Genomic DNA, 18,756 nt, shown 5'->3' with positions numbered 1-18,756 from the left:
GTTGCTTACTTTTTTGTCTGCTGTCTGGACGAACTTCGAACGGCGACATCGAACGGAGTTAGCGCAAAGAACTACTTCATACATCGATTACATTGACGTCATGTACAAAAAAGGGAGATTTTTTTTTTTACTGCTTGACTTTGGAAAACCACTTCCTTTTTGCAAGAGGTATCGTCCCGCAACAAGTGCCCGATAAGTGTGGCTTTTTTCTAGCCTCTTTTTGGTGTTTGGCTGACACATTTTTCGCGTAAGTACATCTCCACCGCTAGAGCTTTTCGATTCATGTTCGTTACTCCTTTCTTTGGTTTGACGTCAATGTGGTATCGTTAAGCAGGGCTACAAAACAATCGATGACATTAGCCAATAATTTCATTCGTTTATATTTTGCAATTTGTTCATGTATAGAACATTTAATGTGCCTATTACCTACTGCTTGGTTGGGACCGTAGTAGTCACGTGCTTTAGGAGGTTGTGTTTTTTACCCATGTAAGGGTAAACATAAAGCCACTAGCTCCGGAGGTTAGAATGACCAAACTAAGGGCAAATATTGTTCTATTAAATGGAATCTTTACTTCTAGTACACACCGCGGGAAGCAAGTTGTTTGAGAATAGTACTGCCACGTGTATCAGGGTTTAAACATGTAAATAATTATCTAACAATTGCAACAACTCATACCGGATTGAAAGATCGTTCATCGCAGTTGAAAGTGGTCGAGCTTTAAATGAGGTGTGGAATTTGATGGTTTACATTAGAGATTGATTGGTGTGTCTGCTATGTGTAATTACGTATTATACATACATTAAAGGCGTATAATTTTACAGATAAAATAGTTTATTACGTTGATACGAATAAGAAACGTGTGATTATTGTAAGCCCAACTGTAAGGGTGGTAATGACGATATGAAGCAGGTTCGCTCTAACGCGCAGGTTTCTCATCGCCTTCGTGGCGCAATCGGTTAGCGCGTTCGGCTGTTAACCGAAAGGTTGGTGGTTCGAGTCCACCCGGGGGCGGGAAAGTTTTTTGTTTGTTGGCATACGTGATTAGAGAGAGGTGTCATCTATTGTTTTCTTTATATAATTTCTAACCAGTTTTTAGAGTTACAATTCTTTTGCCAAAAAACCGGATTTTTAGAATAGATACGTGTTTTTTTGTTTTAAATAATTCTACAGTTCGGATTAAATGAAGGGGTTTCAATGTATTTCGTATAACTATTTTTAAAAATCATCCAATGAAGCGTGCGTACCATGGTTTATTTCATCGACCAAGGTCATAATATTTATTACTTTGTTTTAACGAATAATCATGAGAATTACTCAAAGCATATTGAACTTTTTTTTTGCAAAAAAGGTGACACCGTCCATTGGCTTTAGTGTTGCGGAAACTGGGTTTTCAGAACATTGAATGGGAAGAGAAAATATACATGGTGATAGTAACACAACGCAATGCACTGCGGGCAGTTCACAGCAGGCTGAACCAGAAGGCAAACACTTTATTCGGCCTGTCGCAAACGTGCTAAGCGTGCCGTTAGTTCGTCCTGCTCGGTGGATGCTTGCGTTGAGGCACCGATCGCAATCGAAGATGGTCCCGATGGGAGTTCCATGTTGAGTTCAAGGCTGAAATTCCAAGAAGAAGAGGAGGAAAACGTTAGGAGTTTTGTTTAACAATGAAGATACCACGATAATGCCACCATACCCAGCTTCATCAGCTACTCTCTGCATTAGCGATTCCACATCGTTCTGCGGCACGGCCGTGGTCGTTGTCTGGGACATGGTATTTTCCATGTACGAGCTCTGCACGTCCAGATCTTCAAACTGTGACTCGAACTTATCCATTAGACCGGATATTTTCTCCAGATTCATACCCTTCATGGCCGCATCCATTGCCTTGACGACGCCTGCCATTGAGTTGGTAACGTTGCGCGTCGTAAGCGCAGTCTGAACGCGGCTGGCCACTGCATCGACACGGGCGCTCATACGCAGATAGTTCAGCGATTGGCTCTTCTGTCGGATTGCATTCTCGGCATGAATCCGTGCTACCTCTGTGTTACCCTTCTGGATGGCTTTCTTTGTCTTCAGTATCTCGGCCTTTTCTTCCTTCTCACACTTCTTGGCGTTACGTTCCAGCTCTTTTACTGCAAATTTAAGATTAAACAAGTGTTCTGCGGAAGGGACAAATGTTAAGGAATGTGTTTGTTCGGTACATTTAGTGGCGTTTTTGAAAAGGATACTCACTCTCCATTGCTGACATTTTGTTTCCTGTTTTAGATCCTTTTAAGGATTACTATTTTAGTGCTATGAACAACTAGTTAAACAAAGATTAATCTCCCAAGAAAGAGAACTAATTATTAAATTAACGCAATTTTACGACCGCAAGGTTCAGGGGTGAGTCACTTTCGAGATTTCGTATGTTTTCAATTGTATTTGGTTGTAAACATTGGCGTTTGACAGACGATTGACAGCTGGCCGATAAATGTCGCCTAGAACGGGCGACATAGTTTTGCTGCAGGGAGCTTTTTGGAATCCAATTGCACGCGTTTTAAGTTTAAACAAGAAAAACAAGTACATGAAAAGCAAGTACAAGTAATTCTTTAAAAAAATCTACCAAATCAATGCATGAGTTTTTATCCTGCTCATGTTCTTTTCAGCCAATATGAATTTGGAAACGCCGTATGTTTGTGCTGCATGGAACAGCAAACTGTCACTTGAATTACGGAAATAATTAGCACTACAAGTTTACTTCGCAACGAGGTGCATACTTTTTATAACGGTTTCTGTGCTCGTGCAAGATAATAATTTAGCTGCAGCTAATTCTGGAAAGGTAGAATTAGATTGCTGCACGATGGAGAATAACAAGGAAGGTATAATTTATTGCTGTTGCCATGCCTCGTAATATTCGGGTATAAACTAATCCCAACACTTTCCCTCATAACAGATGAGCAAGAGGATTTCATTGAATCGTCGCAGGTGCCAACGCTTCGTTCGAAAATTCGTGAGAAAAGACCAAACTATTTGCTTCCAAAAACACCCATAAGAGAGAAAAGAAAACCACGCAAACGTTTGCGGGACAACAAAACCGTCTCCCAATGTCTTCGGCAAGTGTGGAAAAAATCACCAAGCAAACCACCATCATCAGCTACTGCGACCAAACAGCCAGCAACAAATGTTACGGCACCGGAAGAAGAATACGTCACGTTTGCAAGCCAGCAGCAAGCTCCGAACGGAAATGGAATCCAACCGATGCCGTCCGTTAGTTTGTTCGATCAGCAGGACAATGCTTTGGCACGGTACATTTCCAACCAAACTACCGAAGCCCAGGTGGAGGCCGAATTAGAAAAGCTGCTAGATGGATTTCAGGCAGAGTATGAACAGAAATGTGCCGAGATGGAACGTTCCCCAGTGCATTATGGCGATGTACCACATACTACATCTTTGCAATCGATATGTCTGTCCTGTACAAGTATGGAGCTGGAAGCAATACCGGTGAAAGAAGGACGCTCGACAGTATCTCCCCTTCAAGTGATTAGCGATTTAATACCGAACTTTAATGAAGAGATACAACGAGTGGAAGAAATGATGGAAAATGAAACTCCTCTAAAGTCAGATCCATTGTTGGTACCAGTATCAGTATCCATAGTGAAACCAATGAAAGAGATCTCACAGGTTACGGAAACAACCGAAGCAATCCCCATAGTTACCGGCAACGCTTGGTTGGATTTGTCGAAACAGAATAATCAGAGCACAGTGGAGAACACAGCACGGGAATTAACACCCAAAACAGTAGTTGAAGAACGCGCACAGTCCAATCTGAACCTACTGACCGCACCACAGGTGGAAGATGTTCTCGATCTTCGTATTAAAAACGCTCAAGCGATCCCTCACACAGTGAAGAACTGTCCCGTCGGCACAACGGATTGTGGCATACAGACGAACATTCGCAGCAAGCGTCGAAATGTTGCCGTACAACATCGTTCGGAAGTTTCGCTTGAATTTACCAATCGAAATATAATCGTGCTAGCGCAACAGTTCGAAGCTGACCCAAGCATACTGCGACAGAAGCTGAGACGAATAGCCAAAACGTCTAACGAAGCTATATGGCGTGCGCGCGATCTTTCCGCCGTATTTACCAAGGCCGATCCTTACTATGCGAATTTGAAACACTTCTTGTAAACCATCATCACGCTTTTCATGTAAATGATCGAATTCACCTTTATTCGCCAAGGGGTTCGGTGTGTGCACTAGAAGAAAACGAACTGAGGGGAGAAAGAATTCGAAAGAATTCATCTCCTTAATAGCTTTCCTACACCAATATATCCCAATAGACCGGATTTAAATATTGCCACTAGCCACTTTCAAAACCGCGGTTCTCACCTTAGCGTTATCATTTTATCGCCCTTTTTCAGTTAGTTTTTGTTTTGTTTTCTCCCTTCATTAGCTACGCCAACTTCTCACATAACTATAAATCTTTCAATACCGATACTTTATCCATTTCTATCTCTCTAATCATGTTAACAATTCGTACCTTTTCTCTATAAAACTCATCCATACCACACACACGCCGACTCTAATAATGCCCTTCTTTAGTTTTGTTGTTGTTTGTTTAGCAACAAACATTACTTAGGAAGCATTTTTCCTAACATCCGCACTGTCCTCTATCGTTTCTCTTATGCCCACGGTGCATAAAACGGGCAAATGGATACGGAAGTTAAATAAATTTCAAACTCACTACTTCAAACGGAACGTGCTTCCCGTGGTTAACTACGACGACAAATCACACAACCGGAGCACAAAGATAAGTGGGATGGGTTTGAAATTAAATATCCAATCGTCTGCTCCCTGTCTCCACTAATATATTGTTGTTGATCACAGTGTCCTCGTTGGTGGCTGCAAAAATTTGCGAGAAAGTAAAGCATTATTTCCCATTTCGGTTTACACCCTCGCCTGCTGCGCTTTGCTTACATGAACAAACACCATTTTCGGCATCCACCGCTGCACAAGCGAGGCCAGCTCCGCCTTGCGCTGGCTTTCCATACCGTCCGCCACTATCACATCGTCTACGGGTGGTGCTGCAACAGTCGCCGTATCTGCCGCACCTTTAACCGGTACCGTTTGCGTCCCGGGCATACTTACCCCACCGGGGGTGGGTGTTGCGGTTTGAAAATTTTGATACTCTAGCTGTAGTTCGGGCAACGGTTGCCAGCCGGCTTTCAGTGGACATAGATTAAACAGCAGATCGTACGTGGAGTACGCAAATATCGATACGTTTAACTAAAGATGGAAAAATGTATAATTAAAATAAGTTGAAACACGGTTAATAGATCCTTCCAGACAGAAACGAACCTGTCGATGACCGGCAAACATAAAACTATCGGAACTGTTCAGTATTGCTTGCAGATGAAGAATTCTACGCGTTGGATTACGCAGCGTGATGCGTAACGTCATCGGTAACCGTACGTACATTCGTTGCTCGATGTAACAATACAGATTAAGTGGTGGATCGATGACTTCTGCAAAAAAAAACACACACACAAAACTATTAATTAAACATTCAATTAATCTCCTTACGGCGCATCCAAACTAACCGATTCCATTGATAATAAACTTCGACTCATTCACTACGTTTGGCGTTCGTGAGCGACTCCACCGTACGCAATACATTCCAAAGATTGGCCACGATGTGGCAGCTTGTGCCGCACTAGCCACATTTGCACCCGCTTCGGGACGATTGTAGTGCGCATTGATGAAACCGTTTCGATCATTGTTCGTAAGCTGCACACAATCGAGCGCCCGGTTGTAGATGGTTTTCGTTACATTCTTCGCGGACAGATCATCGCCGGTTAGCTTCGACGCGGTGGATGACAATGCGGACGCCTCGTTAAGTGGGAGCGGTTTCACCTTGAAATCTTCTACACTCCCGGTGGATGTGGTCATACTAGTGGTGGTGGTGGTGGTGTTGGCAGTGTTGCCAGTTCCCTTTGCTGAAGGTGACAAAGCAGCACCGTCAGCGTCCGTCATTGTGATCGCGGTAGTTGTATCAGCCAAGGCAGCATGTGAAGGATGATGGGTTAGAGATAAGTTCATCTGATTGGTTAGCTGTGCACTAGTGCTACCGATTATCGTTGCATTCGTAGGCAGTTTCGAGAGAAGGTTTTTGTTGTACTGCTCTTCCGTCGGTCGGTTCGATGCCGGTAAGGCCGTTGCTGCTGACCCACCGCTACTATCGGGCGAACGTGAACGATTAAACACGAGCTGCGTATCGTTCGAAAGATAATCGCCGCGCGATACCCAATCACGGGTACAGTTTGTTGCACTAAGTAGCTTCAGTTCCTCAAACCGACTCGCCGGTCTTAAGCCACTGCCGCAAATAGTATCACCACCTTGGTATGGTTTTTCCACTATATTATGATCCTGCAAAGTAGAGCAAAAAAAAAAGGTAAGACGAAATCCGATGCAAATTTCATCACAAAGGGACACTCATCAATCATCTACTTACACTAACAAATTGCGTTTCGAGTATATCGATCGGATCGGGCGATTTAATTTCCACATTAATGCGCAGCAAAAAATCTTCATTCCGATACGCCTGCCCAAGTGCTTCCCGGCTAAGCGTGTAGAATCGGCCGGTAAGCTTGATCTCTTCCACACACGGCACTACCACCGTGTCTTCCTTAATCTTGCGCACCACCTGTTCGTCTTCGTGCACAAATTCAATCTTAACGTTGTGATTGTTCACGTACTTTTGCAGATTTTTCTCATTTGCCAGCAGCTTCGCTAGGTCCTCCTTTTCGCTGTTCGGTGTGGACGGTGAATCGATTGTTCCGCTCCCACCGTTCAGTGTACTTCCCGCCGGACCGCCACCTAGCGGTTCCGTTTTGCTTTGGTGTAAATTTTCCATCTGATAGTACATTTTCTGCTTCAGCTCTATGTTGCCCGCTACCAGGCTGGCGAGGTAGTACGAAACGGTCGTCGACGATTGCATCTGCAGCTCGCCAATATCGATCTGTACGTGGGAATGAATCTTCTGCAGCGGATGATTCAGATCGGTTGTCAAAAATACTAACAAAAGAGAAAATAGGAAATAATCAATCAGTAGGCGTAGTCCAAATTATGTGATGTTTTGTGTTAGTTACCATTGTTCCGTAGCAACTGCGGTACACTGATGCTCACACCGACGTTCTGTAGGCAAAGGTCAGACTGGTTGAATATTTTCGTCGTTACCTGATGGAATTCGTTCGTCAGCATCGGTTGGTTGGTTGGTTTAGTTTGTGAACCCAGATGGAAGCTAATACAAAAGGAGGAAAACACAATCGTAAGTAACTTTTTAACCCACCTGAAAGAGTTGCACTCATTTCGCAAAAAAAAACTCACGTTGGAATGATATAGCACGAGCTTATAACACCAATGCTTTCCATACAATCCTTGTGTGGATTGTACGATTTAAACGGTTTGCTCGTGTTGAGCTTCTCTCGCACCGATAGCACAGCGTGCGTATTTTCCGAACCCATCTGTAGCTCGAGTCGAAAGATATGAACGTCGACACTTTCGGCGAAAAGGTATCGATCTCCGATGAACAGTATACGGTAGCATTTTTCCGGCTCGAGAATAAACTCTTCGATTGCTTTCGAGCTCTCGGTATGTTCGGTAGGGTCAGCATACTCTGCGTACTGGGACGCATTAATTCGTACACTGCTTGACTTGAGGTCCGTTAGGAGAATGGAGAAATTTTTCAACTTCAGCGGAACCTCCGTAAGCGAGCGGATGTACAGCAGTAGCTGTAGCTTTTCATCGTTCTTAATCTGTCGCTTCTCGAACGTAAGCCGACACTCGACTAGATCGTTCAATCGATCGAGATCTAGCTTGATCGGTGCGTTAAAGGTGGTTAGAGCCGTTTGCCAGCTGTTGGAAAGTTCGGGCGCTATCAAGCTACTCGAAACCGGTGAAACGCGCTAAAAGAAAACAAAACAGCACATTTTAAATTAATTGCCAAACAAAGGAAATCGAAGTTCCTTCAATATGCAATACATACGTGAAACACCTTCCAGAGGTTTTCCAGTATCAGTATACGATCCTGCTTTTCCATGGCGATCCTTGGCGAAAGTGCTTCAATGCTGCAAGCTACGAAATCCGGCACCGATGCGGACAAGTACGCAGAATGAAGCGTTTTTAGCAGCACCTGGGTAAATATCGTGTACCACTTGTCCACCCGATAGTCGGTCAACATTAGCGAGTAAAGCGTGAGGGCCTTCGAATGATCTCCGCTCTTCAGATACTCTTCCGCCATATCGATCGCAAGCTTTTTGCGAAACCGCAAACACCGGTACACCTTGAACTGTGCCATCGCTTTCCCGAGCAGGCTAATAATTTCGCCCGAGTGGTTGTAGGCTTTCTCATTATCCTGCACCAAACAGATAATCTGTTGTTCCGATACGGGTTCGCCCGTCTTTACGCTACCCCGAATGCCGAAGAAATCGCTGTACAGGGCGGAATTGCTGATCGAGCCTAGTTCCGAAGCACCCGGCGTACCGAGTGCGGTACACTGCAGGAAAGCTTCCTTGCGCATCCCAATGTACTCGGCCGCCTTGTGGAAGTAGATACCCGGATGTTGCGTTTGCAACGGCGCAAGTCCATTTTTCACTGCGTCACAGAACAGTTCAGCAAATGCGCCGTACTGTACGCTTAACCAGGCGTAATGCTCAAACAGCAACTCCTTGAAGCCGGACCGCTGCCGGTACTTTTGGATGTGATTTTTAAACTGCGAAATCGAGTCTTTCGGTGCGTTCAGACGGAAGAACAGCTTGCACATCTTGTAATTGACAAACCCGGCAATGGTTTTCAGCTCGAGACAGTTCGTGTCGACGATTCGCACATCGTCCAGAAACGTGTACGTTTGCCGGTAGTGTCGCAGCGCATTTGATTGGTCGAGTTTTAGCTCGGAAATGAAGCCGAGTTTAAACTGATGCCGTATCTTCAGTACCGTGTGTGCATCGGTCAGCTGATCCCGGTGGAGGCGGATCTGTTTCATCATCTGCGTATAGTACGATTGAGCCAGCTCGAGAAATGCCGACTGTAGCCGGAAGATGTGTCCCATCAGATGATCGTTGTGTGGAAGCACGAACAACATTTTCGCATTTATGTCGCAATTGCTCGTTAGCTGGGCGGCCCGTTCTGACGCGAGCATATCTTCGCCCTGCTGCAGATAGTTGCCGCGCTGCAACAGTGCTATGGCGATACGAGTGTTGCGGCCCTGCAGCGAATTCTTTAGCACCTGTATCGTGGCAGCACACTGGAGCTGCTTTTCCGTCCATTTCGGATCGTTCCATTCGAGGTCCTGAAACAGCACCACCACCGCCGGTAGCACGTGCAGGTGCTTCAGCATCCAGTTGCGCTTGAGTATTCCCTTCGGTGTGTACCATTCGTAGGACTGGTGTTTGGGTTTCGAGACGGGAAACTCGTAGTTCGGTGGCAGCAACTTATACTGGATGGATTCAGTGTCCGGCTTTTTGGCATTGTTGAACGCATCCCAGATCGTTTTGTGCACGGCATTGCGCTGCACATCCAGCCCAGATAGTCCGACCAACGGGGCAGCCGTCGTCAGCAGTTCCGATGGGAGTACACTCGCATCGAGAGACATTCCGTGTTGCCTTCCGGTGTTCGGGGTGGATTCGTGTGGGCGTACAAAAACAAGGGTAAGGTAGTTCACTTTCGTGACCTGTGTAGGAAACTGAAACTGAACTTCGTGGATGGGAAGGGAACCCCCGAAATGCACTGTATACTGCTGTAGCACTCTGCCACCGAGTCGGATCACCAGCTGTGCCACGGAATTCGATGATTGTACCGCATAACGTGTACTTCAGCGGCGTTGTGCACTGCTGTCGAAGGCTTTATCGACGTCTGTAGGGCGGCACCAGCAACGACCACCGATAACAAGGGTTCCTTGCTCTAATCACGGATTCAGTAACTTTTATCAATAAAAAGCAAAATACAGTGCAGAGAAAAACCGTGCAGATGACAAGCGCACTGTGGTCGCACGTTTGGCCACGATGGCCGTCAACCGGATTGACATTTTGAATGAGAAAAAAACAAAGAATTTTCAAACCATAATGAGATTATAAAAATATTTTTGTTTTTCGAAGGATTCTACTATAATCTACTTTAATAAAAAGCTCAAATGATGGTTTGCAGCCGTAGAAAATGTTCCTTTGATTTGGTTTTAGTTGTACTTAATTTTTTTTCGATCAAAATTTTAAGGAAAATAGTCAAGTATAATTTTTTAATAACAATGCAACTTAATTTAATTTTCACAAAAAAATCTTTAAGTTTAAAAAGGACTAATTTTTGTTAAAATCCACCAAATGGAAATTCAATTTTCAAAAAGACCGTTAAGCGGTTGCTTGGAAAAAATAGTATCAGTAAAAGTTTCTTGATAGACACGTGTTCATCGCGGAAGAAAATATGATTTTTTTTGTTCTTACTTAGCATACTTACCTTAAAAATGATCAGTTCAATTTAAAACTTTATATTTGAAGAAAAAACCGCAGTAGTGACCGCAACAGGCCGAATATAATGTCTGTAATTAATTTAAATACCAGTAATAACATCATGCTGTTGCTGGGATAGCCCTTTGCAGTGGCCACGACACAGTCGCCAACACGATAACATCGGAAAAAGTCCCATTTCTTACTAATTCATTGCTACATGATTGAAATATTGCCCCTTTGAAACGTTCTACTACTAATCACAACAGTGTTTTATGTTATTAAAAAGTATCTAGGTATAAACCTACATTTTCCATGCCATGAATGTAAGAACGGATTTGATCGAAAAGAGCGAAGATTTGTTAAATGGGTTTTTTACGAGATTTTTTTCATTCGTCTATCAAGGAGGAGCAAAGTGTGTGCGATCGGGCCGAAATCAGGCCGCCATTTCGCCAATTCTAGTTGTGTAGGTGTGTAGGAAGGAGAAGAGCTAATGATCATGAGATAAGGAGAAATCGTGATTAGTAGCGATCGGACAGCGATACGTTAGAGTTATGAAAAGCTTTCAGTATATAGAACATTTTGCAAGCGTTGTTTTTTTGATGCCAAAAAGTGATGTCCTTTCTTCGAGGATCTTATTCCATATAAATAAATGTTTAGTACAACAATTCGTGTGTTGATGTGATGTTAAAAAATGAAAATTTTTGTCTGCACATGTACAAATTGTCGGCAGCGTCGGTTTGGGTTTGTGTCAGCGTATGCTCTCGTGATACTTGTTAGTAAGTGTTAGTGACAAAAGACATCAAACCAGTTTCGGATCTAAGGGAATCGCGTTGATCGTGGTTAAGCGACAGGATTTGTTCCATCTCATTACACTTACCTGCGCAGGCAAATTGCGCTGTTACGTTCTTACTGCAACGTTAAAGTTAGCATTGTGTGTGTACTATGCGTGTACTAAGCTTGTAAATTATTTACATTGGTGTTGTGCAACAGATTTTGCCAACGAGTTTTATCATAAAACCATACCGTAAACGGGTGGTGTTTGTTTTTATCATAACCTCCGTGCTAGCTACTTCTAGTTAGTAAAATGTAGAATTAATAAAAAAAAACTTTCGGTATATGTATGTTGTGGAAAGTGCCTATAAAAAAAATTGTTGGTTTGCAATTCCAAATGTTGGTTGTTTTTTTTTGGTGAAAAATAAGTTCATTTCTCAATGATCTTATTACTTATTGCGTGAAATCGTGTAATAAGAAATGTGTCGTTTAAAAATAAAAAATACGCGAGTTTAAAACACAATTTAAATGTATCAAAGCGCATTGAAGTGTGTGTGCCTTTTTGCACAGTAAAAAGGAAGTGCTGGTGGTGTTTTAGTGAAAAAAGTGATGTCCTTTTCTAAATGAGCTTATTCAGTGAATTTGTGTATAAAAAAAGCTGCCATTATAGGCAAGTGTGGTTTTTAAATAAGGAAAAGGTCTTTAAAATGAGTCAAAATTGTTTTAAATTTGCCGAAGCGCATTGAAGGGCATATGTGCCTATGTTCACAGAAAAAAAATACAAGTGTTGTGTTTTGGTGAAAAAAAGTTATATTTTTATTGCATATTGCGTGAATTTGTGTATTTTAAAATGTGGTGAAGTGTTTGTGTGCCATTTTGTACCAAAAAAAATATCAAGTGTTCGTTTTTTAATGCCAAAGAGTTTTCAAACTATCGTTTACCCGGGTAAGTAAACCATATTTAATTTGAAATATTGGAAGTAAGATTTTTACTAGAGGTAATGTTACTAGAGGACAGCTACTAGTAGCCTTAAGTTTATGACACAAGGCGGTGTTTCAATATGTCGTGTATTTTGTGTAAAGCTCAAACACAACAGTATGCCTCAAAGGTCAAGAAAACTCTACCCCAGTCAGTTCAGTTTTGTATTGATAGTGGTCCCCCAATAGCTATTCCACCTAGTGCCTCCAAGAAGCTTAATTCGGCACTGACCATTTGAAAACTGCTTCCGTTGAAAATTGGAAAAACTTTGGCACTAGAAACTCCATTTTCCATATGAAAACTTATCTTGAAAACCCAAGAGCAGCAGCATGATTTATTAAATTTTTAAGCAACCGTTAGAAAACAATTTTATGAAGTTAAGTTAACCTTGGGTTTTGTTAAACTAGCACGAAAATGTGATATAGTTTTCTGCATTCAAAAAACAGTCACGTCCCATTATATTATGGTTGAATTTCATTTTTATTACAGCAAGTCAAATTTTCAGTTTGTTTTCCCGATTCAAATTTGTAGTTCCCCATCCAAGATAACAACTTCTTACACGCAGAACGCCTGTTGTTCTAATATACTCTCCACACATTGTTTAGATATGTGGAAACGATTTTACTGCTCTCTGTACCCCATCTGGTAAAGACAGAAACGTATTTTGAAAAACGATAATTAAACTCATTACCTATGCAATCTGCAGAAAAATGGATCTCTTTCTGTGTTTTGTTATCCCTTTTTTGGGGCCTTTTTGTATTTTTTTGGTTTTTTTTTTATTTCATTTACCCCGCTTGGCTTTTAATAGTTACCGTTATTAGTTAAATAGCTTATTATCTATCGACTTTTGTTTTTTTTAAACCATTTCTACCGTCACGAATCACACGCGCATTTGAACGCGTGTGCACCTTTGCTTACACCTAAAGGTAATTACTTATCGTCTAAAAACATTATTTCTGTTCCACCGGTCCGCCCGGTCCTCACTGTAAATGACACAAATGTCTCTGGCTTCGATGGTATTTCATCAATTGCATTGAAACTGGTTCACTCTTTGTAGTTTGCAATGGCTGCTTGCGGACCTTGTGCAAGTTGTCCGTTGTTCAATGTAATAACAAATCTTAATTGCACATTTTCTTCTACGGAAAACTGGGGTGAAATGAAAAAAGGATCATCATTGGGTTTTTTTTTGGTGGGAGATGATAGAGAGTTTTAGTGTATGTTTACAAGTACGGTAAGACGTATTTCTTTCCCCAGAATGGTGCTTGTGTGGCGCTGTACACAGTGAGTCTGTTCTATCTGTAACGCTGCGATTGAATGTATTGTTTTACGTATCTAAACAAATAAAAAACAACAACACACGCACAATCGTGGTTTGTTCAATGTGGCATTTACAGGAAATGTTAATGGATTGTAGTAAATCGCCTACCGCATCACTTGCGTCACGTACTAAATTCACAACACGCGTTTTGTTGTCAATGTAACACTAGTTTGCTCCATTTTGGTATTAAGTTTACGATTTGCTTGCGCTTGGGACTTGTCATCGAGCTCTGCACAGTGCACTAGAGTTAGGTGATGATGTTAGTAGTAGTTAGTAGTAATAGTAGTAGTAGTAAAGGTAATAGCGGAAGAACAGAAAAACAAACAGTTGGTCTAGATTGGATTGGTAAAGGTAACGAGAATTCTCTCGTCTTACGTCTACCAGAAGACAGAAGATAGCATGGAATTTTACACAACCCTTACTTAGGACTGCCATTAACCTAAGCGATCTGCTAAGTGTGATCGATCAGTACGGCTGCACCGCTGCTGATGCAAAACTGATCGGCATTGAGGCATTGATTAATTTGACTATCAACATGACGAGAGTTTGTTACGGGCCGAGTCAACCCATATTATGACTTTGACTCACATTTGACGTTCCCTCTGCTTGGCGATGACATGGTTAAACATTAGTAGATGATGTTTTGTTTTGTTTTGCACGTGTTGCGTTAATTGAATCTTGTTACTGTTATCGCTCACTTATATGCTAACAACCACCGTGTCTCTTTGCATCACATCTCAACCCCAAAAGAGTGTTTTTTTTTCTTTGCTGGTGATGCACATGTTGTACCTTGTTTTTTTTCTTACTTACGTTGCTAACGTTGTGTGTTCTTACCATGTTTTGTTCTCATATTGTTTTACATTAGTCACTCGGCGTTTTTTTGCACCACTTCGTTTTACCGTATGTTACAATTGCTAAACAACGAAAGTAAAGTAAGGGTAGATAAAAAAAAACAAATTTAAACAATTCTATAACGTAACTACACCGTCAGACTGTCCGCTGTTAAAATTACTTATTATCATTATTTCATTAATTCAGTTGCAGTGTTGCGGCTTTGTCGGTCCGATTGGGGACATTTTTTCTGTTCTGCTTTCTTCTTCTCTTTTTTTCCTTCTCTGTTTTATTTTCCTTTCTTTTCTTCTCTTCTTCTCTTTTTTATACTTTATTCTTCATATTCCGTTCTCTTCTTCACAGTGTTTTATTTTGTTTCATGCTTTGTTTTAAAACCATTCTTCAGTTGTATTGTTTCTTATCTATTCTTTTAGCTTTAGTTCCTATCTTATTTATCATTTGCATTGTGTCTGTGTATCTCTGTCTGTGATTCAATGGTTTCGGATCTTTCGCCGAGATGACATCTATCGAACGTCGTTCTGATGAGTTACGGTGTAGTTGATGGGGATGCTATTTATGCGATGCTCTGAGTATTGTGTGGTACGGAAGTCACTGGTCTACTCCCTAGATGCGCGTTTGCGAGTTTCTTTACAGTGCGCTGATGCTTTGCAAATATTGGCTGTACTCCTTCTCGTTGGCAAACTCGTGTTGGCTGGAATGGGAGAACAAGGAAGACGCATTTTTAAAATAGTTGTGACATTTTGTTATACATTTTGGAAGTCGCTTTGAAAGCTTTCTTCCATCATGATATGTTTAAGAAAATCTTAAGGAGTTTCGGCGACTTGTATGTAAAATGTCGAGAAAAACATGAAATACTTTCTTTTCCTCTTTAATTATTGTTTCTTTCCAACTTTTTTTCAAGAATTGGTTAGATAGCTTAAGGAGACAAATTTAGACTTACCTTCTGGTATCTCTTCGCTTTCGTCTTCGGTCCTGCGGGACCGCTTCGACGCAAAGTACCACGAACCGATTATCACAGGAGTACCGTTCCTGGTCTAGCAGTTTGTTACCGAGTAAACTGCTGGCCAGACCGACCTTATCCGGCGATGCCGAGTGCCAGGCATCGCAGTACGTGTCTATCGCACGCTCACCGTGCGCACTAGAACCGTGCCACACCAGTTTCTGGGGCCTATAAGGAAATAAAAGGTGACCAAGTTGGCGTTAGGATCGATGAAGTGTCGTTAAGAAATTTAAGAGCAAATTTTACAATTAGTATGTTTGTAGTATGTGGGTTTTTATATATTTTTAAAGATAAATATCTTCTATCTCTTGAGCCTGGAAATCTAGAAATCAGGAAAAGCTTAGGATATCCCGAGTTTGGACTCCAGATATTTGACTTGTATGAATGTTAAGAAGGTAAGATATGCTAATGCCGAATTCAAGAAGACTTCCAAAAACGATATGAGTAACTGAATATAAAGACTTTCGTCACAGCCGAAGCCCATAGTCTTCAAGCAACTAGATGACACAGAACATGGACTTCGTAGCTTTACAAGAGGTATATTTGCTGTGGTAATGTTTTTTGTTTATACGAGGGCTGACAATAAAGTAAGGTCTCCAATTTTTTTTTCATAGAAAATGACATTTATTTATAAAAAGCGATACACCGTTGGAAAGGCCAAGGCCTTGGCTACTTTTCTACATAATCGCCATTTTTTCCAACACCTTGCGCATCCGCACGATGAACTTGTCTATGCCGGCAGAATACCACTCTCCGTCCGCCTCGCGCAGCCAGGTGTTGACCTCTTTCTGAACCTCCGCGTCACTTTCAAACTTCTTCCCTCCGAGATGTTTTTTCAGGGCGGGGAACATGTGGTAGTCACTTGGGGCCACGAACAATCGCATCCGAGACCGACGGTCGGCCACTTCCCTCCTCGTCGTGAACATTATTGCGCCCGGAATTAAACTCGCGACTCCACTTACGCACGTTTTTAATGTCCATACACTTTTCCCCGTATACTTCAACTAGTTGACGATGGATTTCAATAGGTGTCACCTTTTCCGCACTCAAAAAACGTATTACAGAACGCAATTCGCACTTGGACGCTGACGCGAGGGGTACCTCCATCGTTGACGGCTGCTCAGCCAAGACTGAGCGGTCGGGGAAGCCTCACTCAGCAGCAAAGTGGTAGTGGGGGAACCAAGGAACACGGTGGTGTTGCCAGATTTCGCCTAGCGCGTGATCCGGCGAAGTTGCAGCGTTGGAGACCTTACTTTATTGTCAGCCCTCGTATTTTGATATTTTATTCGGAATAATGGAATATTGCGCAATTACTTGTCGAACTACGCCCGGAATAATATTCCCTTTAGCGTTTTTTTACTTCGTGAAGTATGTCCCAATCGATATGAATTGGCCACTGCTATTAAATACAGTTGTATACAGTCTTGACAGAAATGTAATATTTCATTTTAAATAAACATTCCACATTTACAGAAATGCAGATAAAGTACCAGTTTGCATTATTACTGAAACCGAAACCTCAATAAATACTGTCGGAATTATCTTTGAAATTCCTGGAAACTGACCTTCAAAATTTGATTGCCGGATTGATCGCAGAGATGGAATAATAATGCAAAATTAATCTCTCCCTTCATTTTGTTTCCCTTTTCGGTCGAACTGAATTTCGGACACTAGTATGGTATGGCTATGGTATTAAATACACAACCCAATCCAGGAGCTTTTTCGAAATCCTCGAAGGTTGATGTTGTCGAATGCGCCCCGAATTGGAAGGATATTGAATTTTCATTACCCATCGTTACGGTAAAGCTCTTAACAAGATTTCATTCCCAGATCCCCCCAGTGGCCAGCATAAATTGATCCATTATTTATTGCATGCTTGCATGTGCTGCGTCTGGGATCCCTTTTTTGCCCTTTCCCATATACCTTTCGTGATGGATCCTGCCTTCCTGCACCCTGGTGTGCAGATATATGCGGGACGTTCATTATTTGGCAGCAAAATGGAATTAAAGTATCGTACCTTATCCCCTTCTCCCCTTTACCCTTTCTCCCCAACCCTCCCCTACGGCCTGTGTGGTAGCTCCTTTATCAAACATTTCGTTCCATTTTCGAAGAATGGTGAATCCTTGATACTTTCTACCACAAACGTAAAACCCCAATCGTCCGGACCAACAAGTCGGCCACTGATGTGTAATAATATTTTTTCGCCATCCTTTTTTTTCTGTGTGTGCCATTTATGACAGGTGAGCTTGGTTGCGACAAACGGAGTGAGTATTTTTTTTTTCGCAAACAGGTAAATATTGCACCATTTTGGGTAAGCAAAGAAAGGATTGAATGCTAAGAATTAGGTTGAGAAAGAGAGATGTTTCACCGTAATACAAAATGCAAAGATGAAACTCTACTTGAGGAAAAATTGAAGCAAAGAAAGAAAAAAAAAGGATTGAAGATAAAATTCCGATTTGAGTCGACACAAAGCAGCGACGGTTGCACGAGAAAAGCGTGATTGACGGGAACGAATATTGAGTAGAAAAATAAACCTGTCACACAAGTCATGCTTTTTCTTTGGGTTTTCCCTCTTCCCGTCCCCTTTCCTTCTTCAAACCCTTACCGTTCCAAGTATCGCTGGGTGCTCAGTAGTGTCTTGGTATCTTTTTTTTCGTAGTTGAATTTGGTTTTGCGGATCTATCGTGTCAGTTTCGAGGTTTGATTGATAAATTTGATTTGACACATATTTTATTCTATTTCTCTGTGTTCGTGTGTGTATGTTTGTGTATTCGGACGATACTACAACACTTCTCTTGTGGCAAGGAAACCATTTAAAATGGAAGAATCCGATCGGCATTCATTTGACGCCGGAAGGTTATGTTATGATTGATACAATCTGGCCCAAAATTGGATAGATATGACCTTTCGGTTTGGTACCTGTTTGAGAATGATATGCCGTAGACATTTAATTGGATTCTCGGGCAAAAGACGTTCTGGGGGACATACACCGGCACCCTGGGAAACCGGGGAACTGTTGTTGTGGCCTAACGAAAAGTTGAAGCACCAGATGCACCGCAAGGATCTATATTGCATTTGCTAACCTGCCAGGGGAAGCTCGACAACATTGGATGCTGTGTGTGTTTTTTTTGTCCATTCCTTCTCCGTATTTGTGACTTTCTTTCCGAAAATGCTTGCCATTTCGGAAAAGGTCTGGGTAAACATCTTTCCGAGCACCCGGAGCGAATAAATTATGGGCATTGATGTGATAAATTGCAAATTATCATGAGAGTCATTTACGGCCTTCAAGCGATAATGGACGTTTGTGTTGGCAGGGATGCACTTTTACCCAGGGGTATCGTTGATTTTGCATTCGGAATTC

The 18,756-nt window shown here is 42.0% G+C and overlaps 4 protein-coding genes and 1 non-coding gene across 19 annotated transcripts in view; 2 read left to right on the top strand and 3 right to left on the bottom strand.

The window, feature by feature from the left end:
* Positions 1–938: 938 nt before the first annotated feature.
* Trnan-guu (transfer RNA asparagine (anticodon GUU)) lies at positions 939–1,012 on the top strand. Its single transcript has one exon. It is a non-coding gene; the product is annotated as a tRNA-Asn (tRNA).
* A 219-nt stretch (positions 1,013–1,231) lies between these two features.
* On the bottom strand, positions 1,232–2,434 carry LOC125771718 (charged multivesicular body protein 1b-2). Its single transcript, XM_049442656.1, has 3 exons — positions 2,234–2,434; positions 1,695–2,160; positions 1,232–1,615 (listed from the first exon to the last, which is right to left on the bottom strand). Exons 1-3 carry the CDS (start codon positions 2,247–2,249, stop codon positions 1,492–1,494), a joined length of 606 nt encoding a protein of 201 aa, XP_049298613.1. The 5' UTR covers positions 2,250–2,434; the 3' UTR covers positions 1,232–1,491.
* A 216-nt stretch (positions 2,435–2,650) lies between these two features.
* Positions 2,651–4,514, top strand: LOC125771692 (uncharacterized). Its single transcript, XM_049442619.1, has 2 exons — positions 2,651–2,859; positions 2,934–4,514. Exons 1-2 carry the CDS (start codon positions 2,841–2,843, stop codon positions 4,166–4,168), a joined length of 1,254 nt encoding a protein of 417 aa, XP_049298576.1. The 5' UTR covers positions 2,651–2,840; the 3' UTR covers positions 4,169–4,514.
* LOC125771671 (trafficking protein particle complex subunit 11) lies at positions 4,176–10,022 on the bottom strand. The gene is made up of 8 exons (XM_049442539.1): positions 8,025–10,022; positions 7,367–7,944; positions 7,129–7,280; positions 6,492–7,054; positions 5,581–6,406; positions 5,339–5,505; positions 4,958–5,266; positions 4,176–4,882 (listed from the first exon to the last, which is right to left on the bottom strand). The coding sequence occupies exons 1-8, from the start codon at positions 9,627–9,629 to the stop codon at positions 4,862–4,864; spliced, it is 4,221 nt and encodes a 1,406-aa protein (XP_049298496.1). The 5' UTR covers positions 9,630–10,022; the 3' UTR covers positions 4,176–4,861.
* A 2,659-nt stretch (positions 10,023–12,681) lies between these two features.
* Positions 12,682–18,756, bottom strand: part of LOC125771674 (collagen alpha-1(XVIII) chain) — a 215,646-nt gene continuing 209,571 nt past the window's right edge. For all 15 annotated transcript variants that reach the window (XM_049442549.1, XM_049442554.1, XM_049442551.1 and 12 more), the window contains 2 exons: positions 15,336–15,563; positions 12,682–15,086 (listed from right to left, as the gene is read on the bottom strand). In XM_049442549.1, the coding sequence (XP_049298506.1) occupies positions 15,023–15,086; positions 15,336–15,563 (292 nt within the window). In that variant the 3' untranslated portion in view covers positions 12,682–15,022. The remainder of the gene's footprint in view (positions 15,087–15,335; positions 15,564–18,756) is intronic.

This window comes from Anopheles funestus, chromosome 3RL (genome assembly GCF_943734845.2).
Source record: "Anopheles funestus chromosome 3RL, idAnoFuneDA-416_04, whole genome shotgun sequence".
Classification (NCBI taxonomy): domain Eukaryota; kingdom Metazoa; phylum Arthropoda; class Insecta; order Diptera; family Culicidae; genus Anopheles; species Anopheles funestus.
This window is presented reverse-complemented; position numbering and strand designations above follow the sequence as displayed.

Bases quoted from the DNA above. Each gene is read 5' to 3' on its own strand.
- LOC125771718 (XM_049442656.1), bottom strand. The intron at 1,616-1,694 runs GTATGGTGGCAT...TTGGAATTTCAG, and splicing joins AGAGTAGCTGATGAAGCTGG to CCTTGAACTCAACATGGAAC.
- LOC125771671 (XM_049442539.1), bottom strand. From the start codon at position 9,629: ATGTCTCTCGATGCGAGTGTACTCCCATCGGAACTGCTGACGACGGCT. The intron at 6,407-6,491 runs GTAAGTAGATGA...TCTACTTTGCAG, and splicing joins TCGAAACGCAATTTGTTAGT to GATCATAATATAGTGGAAAA. The intron at 5,506-5,580 runs GTTAGTTTGGAT...TTTTTTTTGCAG, and splicing joins GTTTATTATCAATGGAATCG to AAGTCATCGATCCACCACTT.